The sequence below is a fragment of the Anomaloglossus baeobatrachus genome, chromosome 1 (assembly GCF_048569485.1).
Source record: "Anomaloglossus baeobatrachus isolate aAnoBae1 chromosome 1, aAnoBae1.hap1, whole genome shotgun sequence".
Classification (NCBI taxonomy): domain Eukaryota; kingdom Metazoa; phylum Chordata; class Amphibia; order Anura; family Aromobatidae; genus Anomaloglossus; species Anomaloglossus baeobatrachus.
In genome coordinates, this window is record NC_134353.1 from 249636929 (window position 1) to 249658230 (window position 21302).

General features: G+C 45.6%; 2 protein-coding genes across 6 annotated transcripts in view; one reads left to right on the top strand and one right to left on the bottom strand.

Moving 5' to 3' along the window:
* AFG2A (AAA ATPase AFG2A) overlaps positions 1-7715 on the bottom strand; it is a 603999-nt gene extending 596284 nt beyond the window's left edge. For all 3 annotated transcript variants that reach the window (XM_075348829.1, XM_075348848.1, XM_075348839.1), the window contains exon 1: positions 7556-7715. In XM_075348829.1, coding sequence (XP_075204944.1) covers positions 7556-7673 — 118 coding nt within the window. In that variant the 5' untranslated portion in view covers positions 7674-7715. The remainder of the gene's footprint in view (positions 1-7555) is intronic.
* A 363-nt stretch (positions 7716-8078) lies between these two features.
* The window catches only part of NUDT6 (nudix hydrolase 6), a 58439-nt gene continuing 45215 nt past the window's right edge, over positions 8079-21302 (top strand). The window contains exons 1-2 of one of the 3 annotated variants that reach the window (XM_075348863.1): positions 8079-8289; positions 14395-14598. In XM_075348863.1, the coding sequence (XP_075204978.1) occupies positions 8103-8289; positions 14395-14598 (391 nt within the window). In that variant the 5' untranslated portion in view covers positions 8079-8102. Of the gene's footprint in view, positions 8290-14394; positions 14599-21302 lie in introns of those variants that run through there. The other 2 variants (XM_075348883.1, XM_075348874.1) reach the window with 2 other exon arrangements.

Below are 21302 nucleotides of genomic sequence, written 5' to 3' on the forward strand. Positions count from 1 at the left end.
GGTGGAAAATAACCAGTCCTGACAAAGAAGGTAACAAAGGGGTCCCACCATGATGGTTGACATTAGCTCCTCCATTACCAGAGATTGATATGCTAAAGGCTGCTGGAAGTAACTGCTGGTCAGCAGCTACAGAAGTGCTATAGACGAAGGCATCACTACTAGTGATGAGCGAGCACTACCATGTTCGGGTGCTCAGAACTAGTACAAGTAGTAATGAGCGAGCACTACCATGCTCCGTAATCGTAACGAGCAGCTGAATGCTTAGATGGGTTCTACTTGAGCAACTGATTATAATGGCTGTCAACAGGGAACTTGAGCATTTTTCAGGAAGATCTCTCGGGAAAAATGCTTGAGTTCACCATTGACTTCCACTATACTCAGTAACTTGAGTAGAACTCATCCGAGTATTAACTGCTTGTTACAATTACTGAGCCCCTGAGCATAGTAGTGCTCACTCATCACTACTCGTTACACTTACTGAGCACCCGAGGATGGTAGTGCTCGCTCATCACTACTCGTTACACTTACTGAGCCCCTGAGCATGGCAGTGCTCGCTCATCACTACTCGTTACACTTACTGAGCCCCTGAGCATGGTAGTGCTCGCTCATCACTACTCGTTACACTTACTGAGCCCCTGAGCATGGCAGTGCTCGCTCATCACTACTCGTTACACTTACTGAGCCCCTGAGCATGGTAGTGCTCACTCATCACTACTCGTTACACTTACTGAGCCCCTGAGCATGGTAGTGCTCGCTCATCACTACTCGTTACACTTACTGAGCCCCTGAGCATGGTAGTGCTCGCTCATCACTACTCGTTACACTTACTGAGCACCCGAGGATGGTAGTGCTCGCTCATCACTACCCGTTACACTTACTGAGCACCCGAGGATGGTAGTGCTCGCTCATCACTACTCGTTACACTTACTGAGCCCCTGAGCATGGCAGTGCTCGCTCATCACTACTCGTTACACTTACTGAGCCCCTGAGCATGGTAGTGCTCGCTCATCACTACTCGTTACACTTACTGAGCCCCTGAGCATGGCAGTGCTCGCTCATCACTACTCGTTACACTTACTGAGCCCCTGAGCATGGTAGTGCTCGCTCATCACTACTCGTTACACTTACTGAGCACCCGAGGATGGTAGTGCTCGCTCATCACTACCCGTTACACTTACTGAGCACCCGAGGATGGTAGTGCTCGCTCATCACTACTCGTTACACTTACTGAGCCCCTGAGCATGGTAGTGCTCGCTCATCACTACTCGTTACACTTACTGAGCCCCTGAGCATGGTAGTGCTCGCTCATCACTACTCGTTACACTTACTGAGCCCCTGAGCATGGTAGTGCTCGCTCATCACTACTCGTTACACTTACTGAGCCCCTGAGCATGGTAGTGCTCGCTCATCACTAGTTACTACTGTACTAGAAAAGAGCTGAATAGAAATACCGTAATACTTTCTATGTGTGATCAGAACTGCAATATCAGTACGATGTAGTTTTAACAGCATCAGCATCCTCTAAATCTACTCCTCTACACTAAGGATAGGCAAGTACCATATAGGTTTCCTACTGCTGCTGACATTAATGGGATTTACCAGGTTATAAACATTTTCTATAAAGCATTTTAAAATAAAAGCCAAAAGGAAATAAAGAATTTTAACTCATAATTTGTGCTTCCCACCACGCCTTAGGCCACATGCACACATTGAGTATTTTGTGAGTTTTTACCTCAGTATTTGTAGCCAAAAATCAGGAGTAGAACAATCAGATGAAAAGTATGATAGAAACATGGGCACCACTGCTGCATTTCTTGTTCAAATGATTTTTATTAGGTTTTGTAGTTAACAAATCTTGAAATCATGCGTTACAAAATTTAAGGACATATAGCTAGTAAAGCAAGGTTAAGAAAATGCACATATTTTGACCCTCCAGTTTCTTACTCTGTCCTGTTTTGGGTTTTTTTTTTACTCACTCCTTGTTTTCTCTACAAATACTACTGAGGTAAAAACGCCCCAAATACTGAATGTGTGCACGAGGCCTAAGGCTACATGCGCACACTGCTTTTTTTGCTGCGTTTTTGGCTGCAGTTTTGTTGTCAGAACTTTCTGACTTCCCAGCAAAGTCTATGAGAACTCAGATTTGCTATGTGCACATTGCAGTTTGTAAGCGTTTTATTTGTCAAAAGTTGGTGACAAAAAAAATGCAGCATGTTCATTGTTCCTGCATTTTTGTCAACATTTGTCACAAAAACGCAACAAAAATGCACCTATAATTACAAGCATTTTTTGTGACATTTCCAGGCTCTCTCTGACAAGGTGCAGTTTTGGCTGCAGTTTGTGAACACAAAAAGATGCAGCGTGTGCATGTAGCCTTAGGCTTCCTCTTTGTTGTATTGGCATTCTAAAGCCCACAATGCTGTGTATCAGCTCTCCTCTATGGCTGCCACCCAGTGTAGCTCTGGTCCACACAATATTTGCCTACTATGAGGTGAACAGATCGCACGTGCTTTCTGTAACATGGTAGATGCCCCAAAACACACACACAAATGGTGAACTCTCAGTAAATGACTGCACAGGTATGGTTTTAAATTATCAAACATGCCCCGTGCAGCCGCAGTTATGACTGATGACCCATACATTGAGGAAAGACCACGTCAGACGTAGGGTATTTGTTCTGGATTGAAACAAGAAGCAAAAGGGCCAAGAAGGAGAGGGCCACATGAGGAGGGAGAAAAATAAACTGCGCACCACTGCTCGATCAAGCATTGGGGTGCTCGGGTACGGTTGGTACTCAGCAGAGTATCACGAGTGCTGAGATGTGACATTCATAAACAAGCCGACACAGAGCCAGCTCGCTTCAATGAGTGATGGGAGCCGCTTGCAGTTTCTGAATGGCTCCTGCTGGGGGTAAAAAAAAAAAAAAAAAAAAATCAATGTTTTGGGTGCTGAGAAGGGTGCAGTGAGAAGAAAAAGAAAAAACACACCCTTCCCTGGAAATGCTCTGCTTATGGCTGGCTGTATGTGTAGAGAGCCCAACTGCCCAAGTAGTGCCTTCCATTATACTCGTTACTCGAGTACAGCCTGGCAGAGCCTCCGATTGGCTCCACTCGAGTCTAGAGCACTCAAGCATGTTAATGCTCACTCGTTATTAATAAATATGTATGTATTAAAGGGAACCAATCACCAGGATTTTCATATATAAGCTAAAGCCAGTGCTATACTGGCACTATCAGGCTGATTCTATACATACCTGTAGTGGTCAGCTCGGATGTTTAGCTTTTGAAATCCAAGAAAGTAAAGTTTATAAAATCATCAGCTTCTTGAGTGACAGCAGCTGAGGATCAGATAATATCTGGGGGGCATTCATAGTTATCCCCTCCCCCTGTTAGAATTAGCATAAGTATTATACAATCGATTTAACATTTGACTTGCACACCTGTGTGAGGTCATACCCATGTGACCAGTAGGGGAGGGGCCTGAGCCAACAAAGCTGATACCAGGAAGCAACATTTTTCTGTTGGCCGAGGTCCCGCCCCTTCTGGTCACATGGGTATGACCTCACACAGGTCCTGCTAGTGAAAATTTAAATCAATGGTATGATACTTATGCTAATTCTAACAGGGGATAATTATGAATACTCCCCCAGATATTATATGATCCTCAGCTGCTGTCACTCAAGAAGCTGATGATTTTATAAACTTTACTTTCATGGATTTCAAAACCTAAACATCCGAGCTGACCACTACAGGTATGTAGAGAATCAGCCTGATGGTGCCAGTATAGCACTGGCTTTAGGTTATATACGAAAATCCTGGTGATTGGTTCCCTTCAATAAAAAAAAATTAAATTAAAAAGTATGTGAAATCACCTATAGATCCTAGGAAAAAGCTTTCCTATTGCCATCAGTACTATTTGGATATAAGAGTTGGGGTCCCTGCTGTTATTACTGAGGAGTAAAGACGGACACCGCTGACTTAGTAACAATTTGGGGGTTGAGGCCGGCTGTGACGCCTGCGGCAGGCTCTACACTTGTACATCCAGGATATATTGGGCTAGCCTTGGATACATGTGATTTGCTGCACTTTGCTATAGTCCCCTAGATTTGTACTAGAAAGACAGTCAGAAAATAAGAGTCAGACAAACACCTGGATATAGATTGGGCTTTATTCATTCAAACAATCCAACAGTTAAGGTAATAAATGTATCATGAAGCAGCGTCACACGTCATTCATCCCTCACCTGAGCTAGAACAGACAACATCACTACACAACACCCCAGGGTCTTTACAGATTTAGGCTGCTTTCACATATCTGGTTTTTGCAGTGTGGCTCAATCCGGCTCAAAAACCTATGCAACGGATGCGGCGAAAAAAACAGATCCGTTGCATAAGTTTTTCCATGCGGCCCGTCCGTATGCGGACGCGGCTTGATACTGAGCATGCGCAGTGCAAAAAAAACGCATCCGGCGGCCTATACGTTTTTTGCCGCAGGACGCCGCATCTGGCGTCCATAGGCTTGCATTGTAAATCGCGCCACATCGCAACGGATCCGGCGCGATTTTTTTCGCCGCACAAAAAACGTGACGGACAACGTTCCATCCGGCTGCCGCATGGGCTAAATATGCCGCATCTGGCAAAAAACGGACCCAACGCAAGGCAATGCGGCACAATACGGCGCTAATGCATGTCTATGCGGAAAAAAAACGCAACCAATGGCAAAAAAAAACGGTTGCGTTTTATCTGCAAAGCGCCGTATTGTGCCGCACTGCAAAAACCGGATGTGTGAAATCAGCCTTAATAACCTGCAGTAATTACCACGTATACTATTTAAGCCTATAGGACAGACATTTTCTAGCAGTCATAGTGTAAAAGAGTAACACACAGTAGAAGGTGCTGTATAGGATTCCTGATCAGTTGGGGGATGGGGGGGGGGGGGGAGGGGAGGGGAGTCCATGTGCCGAGTCTCCTTTCATCTGTCAGATAAGACCCCTAGACTTCGCATTTTGCCCTTACACCGCTGTGTACAAAGCTCAGGCAGGAGCTGCAGATTTAGAGCCAAGCAATGGGGGACTCAAGACCCGGACCCCAACCCATCAGACTATACAGCACCTGAAATATTGAGAGAGAAAAAAAAAAAAACACTTAGAAAATTGAGTTACACATTAAAGGGATTAAGGCTCTGTGCCCCCTAGTGCGTTTTACCCGCGGATTTACCCGCGGAAATTTCTTGAGAAATGTCTGCAATCTTTGTGCAGACATTTCCCAGCAAATTCTATGAGAAAAAAAAATAGCTGTGCGCACTGTGCGGATTTTTCTCAAGAAATTTCCTTGAGAAGAATTTCTCGAGAAAATGTCTTGAGAAAATGAGCATGTCAATTCTTTTCCGCAGGTACCCTGCGGATTTCGGCAGTACAGCCTGTAAAATCCGCAGGGAACCACCCGCGGGAAAATCGCGGCAAATTCGCGACTAATCCGCGGCAAATCCGCATGCGGATTTGGTGCGGATTTTTTCCTTAGGTCCGGAAATCTTTCACTCCCAGAAGTTTCTCAAGAAATTTTCTTGAGAAAATTCACATTTCTAGTGCGCACATAGCCTAAGGCTATGTTCACATACAGCTTCTCTCTACATATATATTTTTTTTTTATCATTTTATTAAAAAAAAAAAAAAAGCTGCTTTTTCCAGAGCAAATGCCATGAGCTTCCAGAAATCTCACCCACTGGGACCTGCACTAATCGGCAGAACAGGACACTAGGGCATCGAAACGTTAGAAGAAGAAGGCAAGAGTGGCACACTCCATCCGGAAAAAGCAGAGTTTATTGAGGCAAAATATGTGAGAGGCACAGGGCGCTGAAGGACAACAGCCGTTTCAAGTTATGAATGTTTCAACCGGTCCCAAAACCAGTCCCGGGGCGACACCGGTTGAAGCATTCAGAACACGAAACAGCTGTTGTCCTTCAGCGCCCTGTACCTCGCACATATTTTATCTACATTTTGCCTTAATAAACTCTACTTTTGCCTCCTAACGTTTGCATGCCAGTGAGTGCTTCCAACACAAACCTCCGATGACGCCAGAAGTTCCTGCCACACCTGGGTCCTGATTGACTTTGCAATGAGAGTAGTGTCAGAAAAAATGTTCTCCTTGTTTGTTTTCGGTTCACAGGACACTAAGGGCCGGTGCCCACGATCAGCGTCTGCAGCGCTTTGGACATTGTGTTTTCGTTGTACAGTACAAGCACAGTGGATGGATTTACAGAAATCTCCTGCCCTTTGGGCTTTTTTTTCTGCTGCGTAAACTCACCTGTGGCTTCCTGAGCAGCAGTATGTCAATTTGTGCTGCGGAGATGCAAGTGTTCTGAGCAGGAGACCAGAGAGAAAGTCCGCAGAGGCCCGAGCCCTGATCAGGGGCAAGGATAGCGCATTCTCCCGCACAGGACACTAGTGTCTCCGGAAGAGAAGACACGCTGCGTCCAGAACGCTGGCACTCCGGATCGTGGGCACGTACCCAGATACCTGCGAGAATGGAGCAGTGTGCTCACCCCGCACTCCACACATTTCCTACATGGCGACATTCAGTTTTTTTGACAGGGTTAGGCTGTGTGCATACGTAGCGTTCTGCCCTGCAGAAATTTCTGCAGCGATTTGAACAACACACGTGCGCTTCAAATCGCTGCAGAAACACTGCGTAATGAAAAAAAAAAAAAGCCGATTCCATGCGCTGAGTGCAGCCCCTGCCATAGGCAGAGCGGGGGATGCAGGCAGAGCGCAGGAAAGAAGTGACATGTCACTACTTAGAACATGCGCATCGGGCAGCAGCCGAAGCGCTGCGCTCTAATACATCACGTGCACACGGCTCCTGCACAATCTCCATAGATTGTGCTGGGGACGCAGGACGCATGCAGTTACCCTGCGGTGCAGATCGCAGCGTAACTGCATGTAATTACGCACACACATAGCCTTAGGCCACATTCACACACTGAGTATTTGGTGACTTTTTTTATCTCAGTATTTGAGGAGTAAAAACAGTCAAAGCTAAAAGTATAATAAAAACATGAGGTTAAAAAACGCAACAAACACTGAATGTGTGCACGTGGCCCTATAGAGAATGGATAGAGCAGTGGCCAGGCATCCGGGGATAAAAGGTGCTGATTCTGCAGATTGGTCCCAGCGGCTGGACCCCCGGATCAGCCTGTTACCCCCGGCACTGCGGATGGGCACCTATACCCTCTTACATGGGTTCATCCCCTTAGGCTCGGGCACATCTCACTGCCTGGTAGTCAGAGCTCGGTGCTGCACACAACTGTAGCAAACGCTCAGCTGTGGTCAGCATCTGCTCAGCCTCTACGTTTCCATTCACTTAAAGCAACCAGAGATCATGGAAATGGGAAGGAATAGCAATAACGCTGCATGAGGCTTTAACCCTTTACTGTCGGATGTTTGAGGGGATGGAAACATGCAGGCTAGTAATAGCCACTACTGACAAACTACAACACCCAGCATTCCCGGCGGTGTTATGCCGGGTGTAGTGGTCCTGTAACATTGGAGTGACATCTACCTTTGTCTATGAAGTCGGTGACTTTGAGCAGAGCGGGCAGTCCGCTGGCGGCGGGGGGCCCCGGGTCGGCGCTCGGGGGGCCCGGCTTCCCTCTGCTCTTCTTCTTGCTGGCAGACATGCCGCACTTATACCCAGGCAACTCAGAAACAACTTCCACCCATGCTGCCGCCGTATAATATGAAATAGAAGCGTAAACGTCCATTCAATCCGATAGCTGAAACCCATAATGCGGGTGTATTAGAAGTATTACGATGACACGTCACTTTATACTTCCCGGACTGCAGCTTGGCTCGTTATGAGTGACGTCAGTGAAGCATGTTCCGCCATCTTACAATTTGGTTTGTGTAGATTGCGCTCTTTACAGAGGCGTCTTAAAGAATGGGGAGGTTTCATACTCATCTTCTACATGTGCTCAACATGAACCATGTTTCCGCTCATGTGTAAGAGAGCGTTGCTTCACTCAGGCAGTAAGTGTAGCATTATGTTTGCCAGTAGTAAGCATGGCGGCTGAGTGGCATCTGCCAGCCAGCTGGTGGTTTCTGTCGGGATGTTGTGGCTGCGGGCTCGCCGGGTTTGGGGTGCCGGACCCCGGTACTGTTGGACGAGGGGCCGTTTTGTCTCCTCGGGGTCGCACTTATGGCCAGTGGGCACGATAGACAAGTTTGGGGGAGTAAGTGTGCGGCTACAAGCGGGACACCAAGGAGACGAGGCTGCCTTCAGGAGCTGGTTACAGGGCAAGTGTCTGCAACAGCACCCAGCACAGTCAGTGTGGAGGAGTGGCATCACTGGGCATATGGCATTAGGGCAGTGTTCACACCAGTGTGGCAGACAGCAGCTGATGTGATTGCACAGTGCGGGGTTTCCTACACACAACACCACACATCAGTGTGGTCCGCCATATCATTAATTCTGGAAGACATAGCAGATGTGGGTGTACTGCCGGGGCATCGGGTGCGCCCCTTCTTTTCACCTGATGAGACAAATATTGCCTGCCGCGGGGTTTTTCTTTTTTCACGCCAACCTAATGTAAAACTGAACCCATAAGTCTAGGTTCACATTTCCGTTGTTTTGCATCAGTCAGGCTAATTTCATACTTGCATTGTTTTCCTTCTGTCGCAATCTGCTGTTTTGGAAAACAGCGGAATCCGATAACGGATTCCGCTGCTCCCCATTAGACTTGTATGGACGACGCATTGCGACTGATGGACCTGCGTTGCTTCCGCCGGAAGGAACGCAGCACGCAACGTTTTTGAGCAGCGGAATCCTTAGGATTTCTCTGCGTATGCTCTCTCTGGCTCCCTGTACATGTAACCAGGTACACATCGGGTTACTAAGCAAAGCGCTTTGCTTCGTTACCCGATATTTACCCTGGCTACGTGTGCAAGGAGCCAGCGCTAAGCGGTGTACGCTGGTAACCAAAGTAAATATCGGGTAACCAAGCAAAGTGCTTTGCTTAGTTACCCGATATTTACCCTGGCTACGTGTGCAGGGAGCCCGACACTTCCCCGCTCGGCTCCGCATGTACACACACACTCATCTGTCCCCAGCAATTTAGTCCCCGCGGCACTGACGTCCTCAGCACCATGGCCCCGCTTGGCTCCACCCACCCCGCACTCCGCCCCCCACACACATTCTCGGCGGCCGAGCGATCAGTTGATCACCCGGCGGCCGAGCGATCAGCTGATCACCCGGCTGCTGTGATCGATCAGCTGATCACCCGACGGCCGGCTGCTGTGATCGATCAGCTGATCGCCCGACGGCCGGCTGCTGTGATCGATCAGCTGATCGCCCGACGGCCGCCTGCTGTGAGCGATCAGCTGATCGCCCGACGGCCGCCTGCTGTGAGCGATCAGCTGATCGCCCGACGGCCGCCTGCTGTGATCGATCAGCTGATCGCCCGACGGCCGGCTGCTGTGAGCGATCAGCTGATCGCCCGACGGCCGGCTGCTGTGAGCGATCAGCTGATCGCCCGACGGCCGGCTGCTGTGAGCGATCAGCTGATCGCCCGACGGCCGGCTGCTGTGAGCGATCAGCTGATCGCCCGACGGCCGGGTGATCAGCTGATCGTTCACAATAGTCTGTCGCCGGTATAACTGTAAAGAAAAAAAAAAAAGCAGATTCCGTTGTTTTGTACGATCCGTTGTGCCACTATATGCAACACATCCTTTGCATCCGTCACACAACGCAATGCAACGGATACCGTTCAACGCATGTGTGAAACTAGCCTCACATGCATTGCTTGACACTTGTGACTGATGTGTTGTACAACGAATGACAAACATTAGAATTCATTGTCGGACTCCGTTGTAAAACAGAGAGCGATCAGCTGATCGCTCACAGAAGCCGGCCGCCGGGTGATCAGCTGATCGCTCACAGAAGCCGGGTGATCAGCTGATCGCTCACAGAAGCCGGGTGATCAGCTGATCGCTCACAGAAGCCGGCCGCTGGGTGATCAGCTGATCGCTCACAGAAGCCGGCCGCCGGGTGATCAGCTGATCGCTCACAGAAGCCGGCCGATCAGCTGATCGCTCACAGCAGCCGGCCGCCGGGTGATCAGCTGAACGCTCACAGCAGCCGGCCGCCGGGTGATCAGCTGATCGTTCGGCCGCTGAGAGTGAGCATGCGCAGTGAAATCCTAAGGATTCCGCTGCTCAAAAAACGTTACACTCTGCGTTCCTGCCGCCCAGCGGTCAGTCGTTCAATGACTGATCAGTCGGGCGGCGGATGCAGCGCAGCGTCATCAGTCACAATCCGCCGCTCATACAAGTATATGGGGACAACAGAATCCGCCAAAATGATTGCGTTGTTTATCAGAGCGGCGGATTGTGACTGATGCAAAACAACGGAAATGTGAACCTATCCTAAGAAACCTCGATCAGCTCAGTCATCAGCTTCTCTCCAACATACACCAGAGACTGGACATATATGTGAGGCTGCGAAACGCGTCAGTGTAGGAGAAAGGAGAAGACACTGAATAATGGGCAAGATTTACCAAAACTGAAAGATTCCTGGACGTCAGACAGGCCCAGACATTGTTTGCAATATTTGGGTCTATGAAATGTGTTGCTACAGTTTCTAAAACTGAATTTGAATCAATAAATCTTGGAATAATAATAATTTCCACAACTGGATGTGTTTAATAAAAATGTTCCTGTGCTGACATAATCTTATAAATGTGCCCCTGCTATGTACTGTGTAATGGATGTGTCTGACCGTACAGGGACATGGTCTGGTCATAAACACAGCTCCTGGGCCGGGGAGGACACAAAAAAATATTCAGACATTACAGCACAGGATCATAAATGATTCTTTGCTTTGAGGTAAAACTTTTTTTTAAAAACAGGCAAGGAAATGTTTTACCTCACAAAAAGAATCTGATACAATCCCATAGTGTAATGTCTGAATATTCTCTTTTGCTTCCTCCCCGGGCCCAGGAGCTGTGGTATGATCAGACCATGTCCCTGTATGGTCAGACACGGCCATTACACAGCACATAGCAGGGACACATATATAACACTATCTCAGCACAGGAACAATTTTTAAACCCATTCAATTGTGTAAATTATTATTATTCCAAGATCTATTGATTAAAATGAACTTTGTTGGTGGGAAAACCCCTTTAGGTAGCTCTATCATGCAGGTTAAAGGGAACCTGTCAGATGCAATATAATAATAATTAAGAATTTTATACATTTATATAGCGCTATTAATTCCATAGCGCTTTATATACATTGGCAACACTGTCCCCATTGGTGCTCACAATCTAAAGTCCCTATCAGTATGTCTTTGGAAGGAAACCGAAGTACCCGGAGGAAACGCACGCAAACACAGGGATAACATACAAACTCCTTGCAGATGGTGTCCTTGGTGGGATTTGAACCCAGGACCCCAGTGCTGCAAGACTGCAGTGCTAACCACTGAGCCACCATGCTGCCCAGAACCTCAACCAGTTCTGGGTGCATATTGCTGATCCCTGCCTAACCGTCCCAGCCTATAGTAACCTACATAAAGAGCTCTTTAGAAAAAGTATTTCTAAAGATTCCATATGATATGCTAATGAAGCCAGCAATTAGTCACAAGGGTGTTAGTTCCCTTTGTCAGTCGGCCCCCTTAGCATGGTAGAATGTCCCTGTAGACGTGCAAACATGTTAATGAATGTGCAGTGTCAGAGGATGGTCACGCTCACCTCTGATGCCATCGCGTCTGACGCTGAATTTCGGCTCAGTGTCAGTGTGCATGATCCCAGACATCCGGTCATGCGCACTACACGAGTTTGAAGCCAGGACTTGTACACCCAGCTTCATAGTGCTCATGACTAGAAGCATTCATTACCACGTTAGCACACCCACAGGGGCAGGCTACCGTGCTAAGGGGGCCGACTAGCCAAGGAAGGAACGCACTTGCAACTAGTCCCTGCGCTCATTAGCATATCATATGGAATCTTTAGAAATACGTTTTCTATGCTATCCCTTTTATCTATGCTAGTGTATACAGGGACTGCTAGGCAGGGATTAGCAATATGCACCAGAACTGCTCGTGGTTCTTGGTGCATACTGCACCTGACTGGTTCCCTTTAAACACAATGGTACAGATTTACTTATTTTGCCAAATATGTGGCCTGTGTAAACATATACCAAAGAATCTGAATATGCTCTAGATTTCTCACGGGCTTGCTGGATGACCCATTTGGACAGGGACATCAGGTCCGTAATCACTGGCCTCCTACCTTATGGCATCTGAAGCTAAACAAAATGAGAGCCACAGATGCCGTCAGGTAAGAGGAGGATCTCAGAGCTCCTTTCGACCTGCCACAGATTACTAATATGTCTGTGTACCGGGACCTGTAAATCTTTGTGCACCAACTTTATTTACTTTACCTCCCCTTTTACCATTTTTTGTACTAAAACATTGCCACATGTTTGAGCATATTAAGCCACCACCACTTTACCCAGATAAGGCATGGTTTGTGTCAAGAACAGCACTTATCAAAAGTGTCAAAACCACTCGATAAATGTGGGCCATATGTAGCAGCATTTCAGTCTACTTATCATACAATGGCTATAAAACCTCTATACACCTCTGTTAATATGCCAGGTCTTTGTCATGTTAAAAAATAATCGTACTAAGTAGAAACAATGCAGTACTTTTTTTTTCTAAGTCAACCTATAGATTTTTAATTGGTTTCAGGTCGGGGCCATTCCAAAACGTTAACCTTTTTCTGGTGAAGGCATACTTTTAATTTGTAGGTGTCATGCTGAAAGGCGAAATTCATCCTCAGTTTTTTTTTAGCAGAGGCCTAAAGAGTTTGATGCAAGTTGAGTGATATTTGTAACTGTTCATAATTCCCTCCACTTGACTAAAGCCCTATAAAACAGCCTCAAAGAATAATGCTGCCTCCACCATTCTTCACCGAGGGTATGTTGTTCTGTGATAATGAAATCAAGGCCAAAAAGTTCAGCCTTGGTCTCATCAGAACATAACATTTTTGCTCTTGGTAGGTTTTGCAAAACATATCCAGGCTTGGATGTTCTTCTTTCTAAGAAAAGGCTTCCATCTTGCTATCTTACCCCACATGCCAGATAGCTGAAGAATGCGAGAGATTGTCACATCCAATACACAACCAATACTTTCCAATAATTCCTTCAGCTCCTTCAGTTTTGCTGTACATCTCTTGGGAGCTTCCCTGACCAGTTTTCTGGCACTTTAATAGGGCGTGTAGACTTTTTATTTCCACTGTAGTAATTCTGCCATAGAGTTTCTGGACGCTCCACACCATGGATGACATTTTCTAAAGAATGCTATTCATACATCCTTATCAAAGGTGAACCTCATTTATTAGGAGGTGCCCATCTGTTAAAAAAAAAAAAACATAGCATGGCCGCAAGTTGGGAAGCACATGCACAGTATACCGAAATCTACATCAGCTATGAGCTGGGATAGATTTCTGCTATCATTTACTGTAGTTTTTGCTATAAACTATACTAACTCTATCAGGCTGCAAGTGGCTCTTCTTATCCTGCAGAGACCAGAGCAATTATTAGAAAAGAGGGCAGAGCAACAAAAAAAGGACAAATAGTAAATATTTACTTCAGTGTGACTTTTCAAAAATATGCAACTTAACCCCATAATTACCGGTATGTGATATATGCAGGGATGTTCTTGGAAGAAGCCTTGTTTTTCTAATCCTCGGGCCTACCCTAATCGTCATGAGCCTATCCTAATGTGGGAGGGTCTTAACTAGGCTCCTACTGGCTATACTCTAGAGCCTCAGATAGTGAGGATGGGTTTAGATACTGGTAGACGCCAGGTGACACTCAGTGTCCGGGACTGTGGGAGCTGACCCACAGCACATGGATGGCCATGGAGAGGTGGAGGGGGACGCAGTCCGGGCACGGCGCTGAGTATGCCGGCGTCCCTGCTGCAGGGGAGAGAACAGGATAGTGCAGGGATGCTGGCATTACATCTGCTAAGAAAGTTGTTTCCACTTTTTCTCACATTTTTATACTGAAATGAGAATCAGGACTTTAAGGAAAAAAAAAAAGAACGCAATCCATAGAGAACCTAAATCTATTTGCCTCATTCTACAAATGACAAGACTGGTGAAAAATCCCAAAAGTCACTAATTTTTGGGTAAAAATTATGCAAAACAAAAACTTGCAACTTTTTGAAGCTCAAAAACCCCCACAAAAGCCCTGATTAATTCCCCCCGAGTGAGTCTTCCCTGTACTCTGTGTAGCGGGAAGCTTTAGCTCTTGCTCTAAGCTTCCACTGTAGATTTTTAAGTCCAGCAAAATGTCCTGTAATAAAGGAAATCAGCCAATGGCATGTTTCCAATTTAGGTGCCATTAAAAGATGGCGAGAAGACGGCAGGATTGCAGTGTGGATGCATGTTCCCATCATGCTGAGCGGACTGATAACCTGCGCTGCCGCAGAAGGATTCACATTTCATCATGCTAATAATGAGACATCCACATTGACTCTCTGGTTAAAGAAAGGTCCAAACAAGCTGCCGGAGTATGCCACACATCAAGTCGGAGTTGCAGGTTAGTAAATACTTAATTTACCAATTGATTGACTGTTCAGAAGTAACTACAGCTCAAAATTCAGAATCGGCCATTGCTGTATTGTTTACCTGTTTAGTCTTGATCAAGTGATCTTCATATTCAGCATGCTGTCATACCGACCAGTTTGCATTTGCAAGATATTTTTTTGTTTTGTTACCCTGTTTAAAAACACATCAAAACTATACATAGTTTTACCAGTAATTGTTGCTGTTTTGCAGTAAAGAAGTGAAGGGTGGACCCAGCACCACAATCCAGTATATTAAAATATCCAAAATGTATTAGGTATTAAAAATCCAACGGATCCAAAACTTGAGAGAAGACTCATAAGCGCACCTTACGCGTTTCGGACAATAAATAAAAACAAGTCCTTAATTATATTACCTATGATTAAGGACTTGTTTTGATTTATTGTCCGAAATGCGTAAGGTGCGCTTATGAGTCTTCTCTCAAGTTTTGGATCCGTTGGATTTTTAATACCTAATATATTTTGGATATTTTAATATACTGGATTGTGGTGCTGGGTCCACCCTTCACTTCTTTTCAGCTATATACCAGCCTGGCCAGCCTGTAAGTCCTGGAGTGCAGTTGCCTATGGTAAGCTGAAGTCTTATTACTTTTTTCTTACTGACTTTGCTGTTTTGCAGTACAATTTTTAAAGGGGTATTACCATTGCCAAGATCCTATCTTAATATGTATTAGGAATATTATTATTATTATATTATTAGTGGTTTGGGTGGTGGTGGTTTGGGTGGTGGTTGTGGTGGTGGTGGTTTGGGGGGTGGTGGTTTGGGTGGTGGTGGTGGTTGTGGTTTGGGGGGTGGTGGTTTGGGTGGTGGTGGTGGTGGTTGTTGTTGTTTGGGTGGTGGTGGTCCCCAATTAGACATGTGGTATAGATCTCCTGATATAGCCATGTATCATACCTCATGCGCATGGCAGTGCAGCATGTATCCATGGTTACAACCGCAAGAAACTAACTGTCAATAAAGTAGTGGATATAACCATGGAAAAATAAACTGCAATTCCCTGCACATAAGGTAAGATCCATACCTACATTTCTAATTGGAGGTATGTGCTAATGTAATTATTATGGCTGCTACATATTGGGAAAGGGTCTTGGAGATGGGAAACCCCCTTTGATTTTGTGGGAATTAAATAAATGTATTTTACATGTTTCATCATAAAAAAGGCCCTGCACAGTTGAAATATGCATAGCAAAGTCATGGTAAACCCATGGGCATGGTGAACAGTCAAAACCTCATGTAAATGACAATTTTGTTTAATAGTGACTTACAGAGTCTCAAACAAGGCTGACATTATAAGTGACAATAGAAATAACGCAGTATATAGTCTTTATTTGAAGCAAAACTACTTGTATCATTGATCACAGAATTTATGCAGGGTAATGTAATGGAAATAGGTGAAAGAGCCGAGGCTGCTCACCTTTGCGGGGTTGTGTGACACACAACCAGTATGAAAGTGATATCAACTACCCCAAGGTCCATGAGCCCTAAGGTTAAAGGAGATAAACAGGAACCTGGGAAACCATGAATCAATCTGTGCTACTGTGAATAAGATGAAGGTCCGATCCGTGGTTGAATGATCCACGGTTTTCCAGATCCCTGTTTATCAACAATATGAAGAGAAGAGACGCCGCTTGACACTGAAGGAATCCACACCTGTAGCATTTTGTGGCTCCTCCCTTTTTTCAAGATGATTCCAAATATAAAAATAGCAACAAGAAGAGGAATAAATATCCTCCAAAAATTAAGTATTACTTACAGCAAAGATGGGCTGCAGTGTGTACATCACCCAGGCCAAAAACTAATACTCTACCAGGATACAGCTAAACCCCCACTAAATGGAGGCATCACAGGTGCAGGAGGAGCAAATCAAACACACACTTCCATGGAATGCCTCCATTTAGAGGAGGTTTAGCTGAATCCTGGTAGAGTATTAGTTTTTGGCCTGGACGATGTACACACTGCAGCCCATCTTTGTTGTAAGTAATACTTAATTTTTGGAGGATATTTATTCCTCTTCTTGATGCTATTTTTATATTGAGTGTAGGGACCTACAAGCATGAGGTCCCGTGACGAGGGTTGTAGGCTTCCGTTTTATGGCCATAAATACCAACTAAAAGTTAACCTCATATTTTTTTGTACAGGATACAGCCAGGCACCTTTCTGTTGGGCCTTGCATTTTAGAGTTTCTGTCCCTGCATGATACACAGGTGGGGTACGGCTTGGCAGCCTACCTGATCTAATAGTATGGGCGTCACCTAATAGGCTGCGGCTTGTGACTGTGTATCTGCATGTGTGAACCATCAGTTGCAGTTTTATCATCTAGCTATCGCCCCCTCCATTCCATGGAAGTGTGTGTGTGATTTGCTCCTCCTGCACCTGTGATGCCTCCACTTAGTGGGGGTTTAGCTGTATCCTGGTAGAGTATTAGTTTTTGGCCTGGGCGATGTACACACTGCAGCCCATCTTTATTGTAAGTAGTGTTTCTGATTCCACTTGTTTCCCCCAGGTAATGTAATAAAGCCTTTACTCCCCTCTCGTACCAGCGCCCTTCCAGCGGTGTCCAGGCTCAAGGTGCCAGGCTTGCGTGTCCAATCAGCACAGGCTTCTGTCTCCCTGCCTTCGGACCAAACGAGTTAACAGGAAGTTAGTGCATCCGCTGCGCTCACTTCCTGTTAACTCGTTTGGTCCGAAGGCAGGGAGACAAAAGCCTGTGCTGATTGGACACGCAAGCCTGGCACCTTGAGCCTGGACACCACTGGAAGGGCACTGGTACGAGAGGGGAGTAAAGGCTTTATTATATTTTTTGGGGGAAACAAGTGAAATCAGAAGGGTTTGTCCTAGTAGTGGACAACCTCTTTAACATGCACTCTATCCCCATCAGTTGTTGTCAGCCTTTGTAAAGAGGCCATTACATGATAGGTGAACAATATGCACAAAAGTGAGTACACCCCCTACATTTTTGTAAATATTTTGTTATATCTTTTCATGGGACAACACTGAAGATATTACACTTTGATAAAATGTAAAGTAGTCAGTGTACAGCTTGTATAACAATGTAAAATTGGGTGTGTTCTCTAAATAACTTTAACATACAGCAATTAATATCCAAACAGTTTCCAACAAACGTAAGTACACCCCTAACTTAAAATGACCAAATTGTGCCCAATTAGCCATTTTCCCTGCCTGGTGTCATGTAACTCATTAGTGTTACAATGTCTCAGGTGTGGTAAATTTGGTGTTATCGCTCAGCCACACACACTCACTCATACTGGTCGCTGGAAGTTCAACATGACACCTCATGGCAGAGAATTCTCTGAGGATCTGAAAAAAAGAATTGTTGCTCAACATAAAGATAGTCAAAGCTATAAGACGGTTGCTAACACCCCGAAACTGACCTCCAGCACGGTGGCCAAGACCATACAGCGATTTAACAAGACAGGCCTTGCTATGGTTGACAAAGGAAGTTGAGTGCACATACTCCGCATCACATCCAAAAGGTGTCTTTTTAAAACAGACATATTAATACTGGCAGCATTGCTGCAGAGCTTAAAGGGGGGTTAGCATGTCAGTGCTCAAACCATACACTGCACACATCAAATTGGTCTGCATGGCTGTTGTCCCAGAAGGAAGCCTCTTCTAAAGATGATACACAAGAATGCTTGCAAACAGTGTGCTGAAGACAAACAGAGTAAGGACATGAATTACTGGAACAATGTCCTATGGTCTGTTGAGACCCAGATATACTTATGTGGTTCAGGTGGTGTCAAGCATGTGTGGGAGCAGCAAGGTGAGAAGTACAAAGACAAGTGTGTCTTGCCTACAGTCAAGTATAGTGGTGGGAGTGTCATGGTTTAAAACAGCATGAGTGCTGATTAGAGATGAGCGAACCTGAGGTTCGGTGTTCGGACTTTTATAAAAATTAAAACAAAAACAGAGTTCGGGTGCTTTATATACAAACACCACTCATGTGAGCATCACTGTGCTCGGGTACCCTCAGTGCTCAGCCCATTGCAAGCCGCTTGTAGTGTTTAAACTGCTTGCACTGAGGTTAAAAACAGCGTTATCAGATGTATAGTGAACCCCCCCCCAAAAAAATAAGTAAATGAGAAAAAACAACCTCGAAAGTGATCTAATTATGGCTGACTGCATGTGGGCGGAGACACAAACTGCCCAATTAGTGACATCCATTGGGGTTCAGATCAAGTTTGGGTCCCAAACCAAACTTAATTTATAGTTCGGCTGACCCCGCCAAACCGAATTTCCACGGGTCCCCTCTTGTCTCGTACTGACAGCTGTTACAGTTCATTGAAGTAACCATGAATGCTAACATGTACTGTGACATACTGCAGCAGAACATGATCTTCTGCCTTCAGGAAACTGGGCCGCAGGACAATATTCCTACATAACCCCAGACACACCTCCGAGATGACCCTTGCCTTTTTAAAGAAACTGAAGGTAAAGGTGCTGGACTGGCCAAGCATGTCTGCAGAAGTAAACCCTATTGAGCATCTGTGGGGCTTCCTCAGACAAGGTGAAGGAGCGCAAGGTCTCTAACATCCACCAGCTCTGTGATGTCCTCATGAAGGATGGAAGAGAATTCCAGTGGCTTCTGTGAAGCTCTAGTGAACTCCATGCATAAGAGAGTTAAGGCAGTGCTTGAACATAATGGTGACCACACAAAATATTGACAATTTCAGCATAATTTGGCCATTTTAAAGGGAACCTGTCAGCAGACATTTCGCCCAAAACCTAAAAGATTCCCCCTCTGCAGCTCCTGGGCTGCATTCTAGAAAGGTCCCTGTTATTATTGTGCCCCATGTGAGACCAAAATAAAGACTTTATAAAGTGGTACCTTTTTGTATTCAGATTCTGTAAATGTGACACGGGGGCGGGCTCTCTGGCGTCCGTTATTCTGCCCCCTGGTCCTGTATGCCGCCCCCATCGCTCCTTTCCATAGCTGATGCACCGCCCACTGCTCCAGCCATCCCCGCGCATGCCCAGTGCCAGTCTCACGGGACTGAGCAGTGTGACCGCTGGTGACGTGTGCGCAGGCAAGTGATTATGGGCGGGGCTGTGTTTGTTATCAGCAAGTACCCGCCCATAATCTCGTGAGCGCGCAAACCTCACCAGCGGTCACTGTGCTCAGGGTAGTGCTAGACTGTATTGGCTGCTTCCAGGGATGACGTCCCTTTTGTCACGTGATAGGGGCGTGTTCAAAATACTATCACGTGACAAAATGGACGTCATCCCTGGAAGCAGCCCATACAGTCTAGCACTACCCTGAGCACAGTGTGACCGCTGGTGAGGTTTGCGCACTCACGAGATTATGGGCGGGCACTTGCTGATAAACACAGCCCCGCCCATAATCACTTGCCTGTGCACACGTCACCAGCGGTCACACTGCTCAGTCCCGTGAGACTGGCACTGGGCATGCGCGGGGATGGCTGGAGCAGTGGGCGGTGCATCAGCTATGGAAAGGAGCGATGGGGGCGGCATACAGGACCAGGGGGCAGAATAACGGACGCCAGACAGCCCGCCCCCGTGTCACATTTACAAAATCTGAATACAAAAAGGTACCACTTTATAAAGTCTTTATTTTGGTCTCACATGGGGCACAATAATAACAGGGACCTTTCTAGAATGCAGCCCAGGAGCTGCAGAGGGGAAATCTTTTAGGTTTTGGGCGAAATTTCTGCTGACAGGTTCCCTTTAACTTATGGGTGTAATCACTTTTGTTACCAGCGGTTTACATGTTAATGCCTGTGTGATGAGTTATTTAGAATGCACACTAGTGTACTGACAAAAAAAATTTTTTATGAAACCATGTGCAATCGAGGAACTTTTATTTAAGAATAAATATTCCTTTTTTTGTTTTTTAAAAAAAAGTTCCCCCTTTCATTCAAATGAAATAAGGCAAAAATTATTTTTCCCCCCAAAAAAGGGCATGCAATTTTGCATTATTGAAACGATAATAGTAATAACTAAGCAACTTTTATTATTCGTTTGTTAACAAATACGGTATAAAACAGTTAATTATAAGTATAATATGTACAAAAGTGTTTAAAAATTATTTTTTCCTATGAATTTTAGATTCAAAAATTCAATTTTTTCTATTTCGCATGTAGTTCCTCCATCAGTTTTACAGCACATTCAGCATTTTGGTTAGATCTGGGAATGTCAATTAATGACTCCTCGACCAACCAGTGCGCCTTCAAACACTTAATTGCCTTCTTGCACTTTGTCTTGGTGAGTGAGGTTAACAGTTCATTGAAGGACGCTTCGTTGTAGTGTTGCGACTAGAACCAGGCATTTGCCCATTCATAGCAGATGAAGTCGCATGCTATACCGAGGACGCGGCACCACTCTGGTATCAGAAAAAAATGCTATAACAGCATATACAGCTCGTGAGTTCCATCTTGCCATGTGCAGGTTTGGGAGTTTCTTCCAACTGATTCGAGGCCAACGTGATGTTGTTTTGTAATGACGATATGCCTGACATAGTTCATATAAGAACTTGAAATCATCTCGCCATCCAGGATTCTCGCCTGTGTTGACATCATCTGTTGCAACTTGGTGGTAATCAGTCTGAAGTGAGGCATAGTTTTCTGTTAATTTGTCAATGAAGAAATAATTGAGATCTGGTTCCTTAGTTGACTCTGG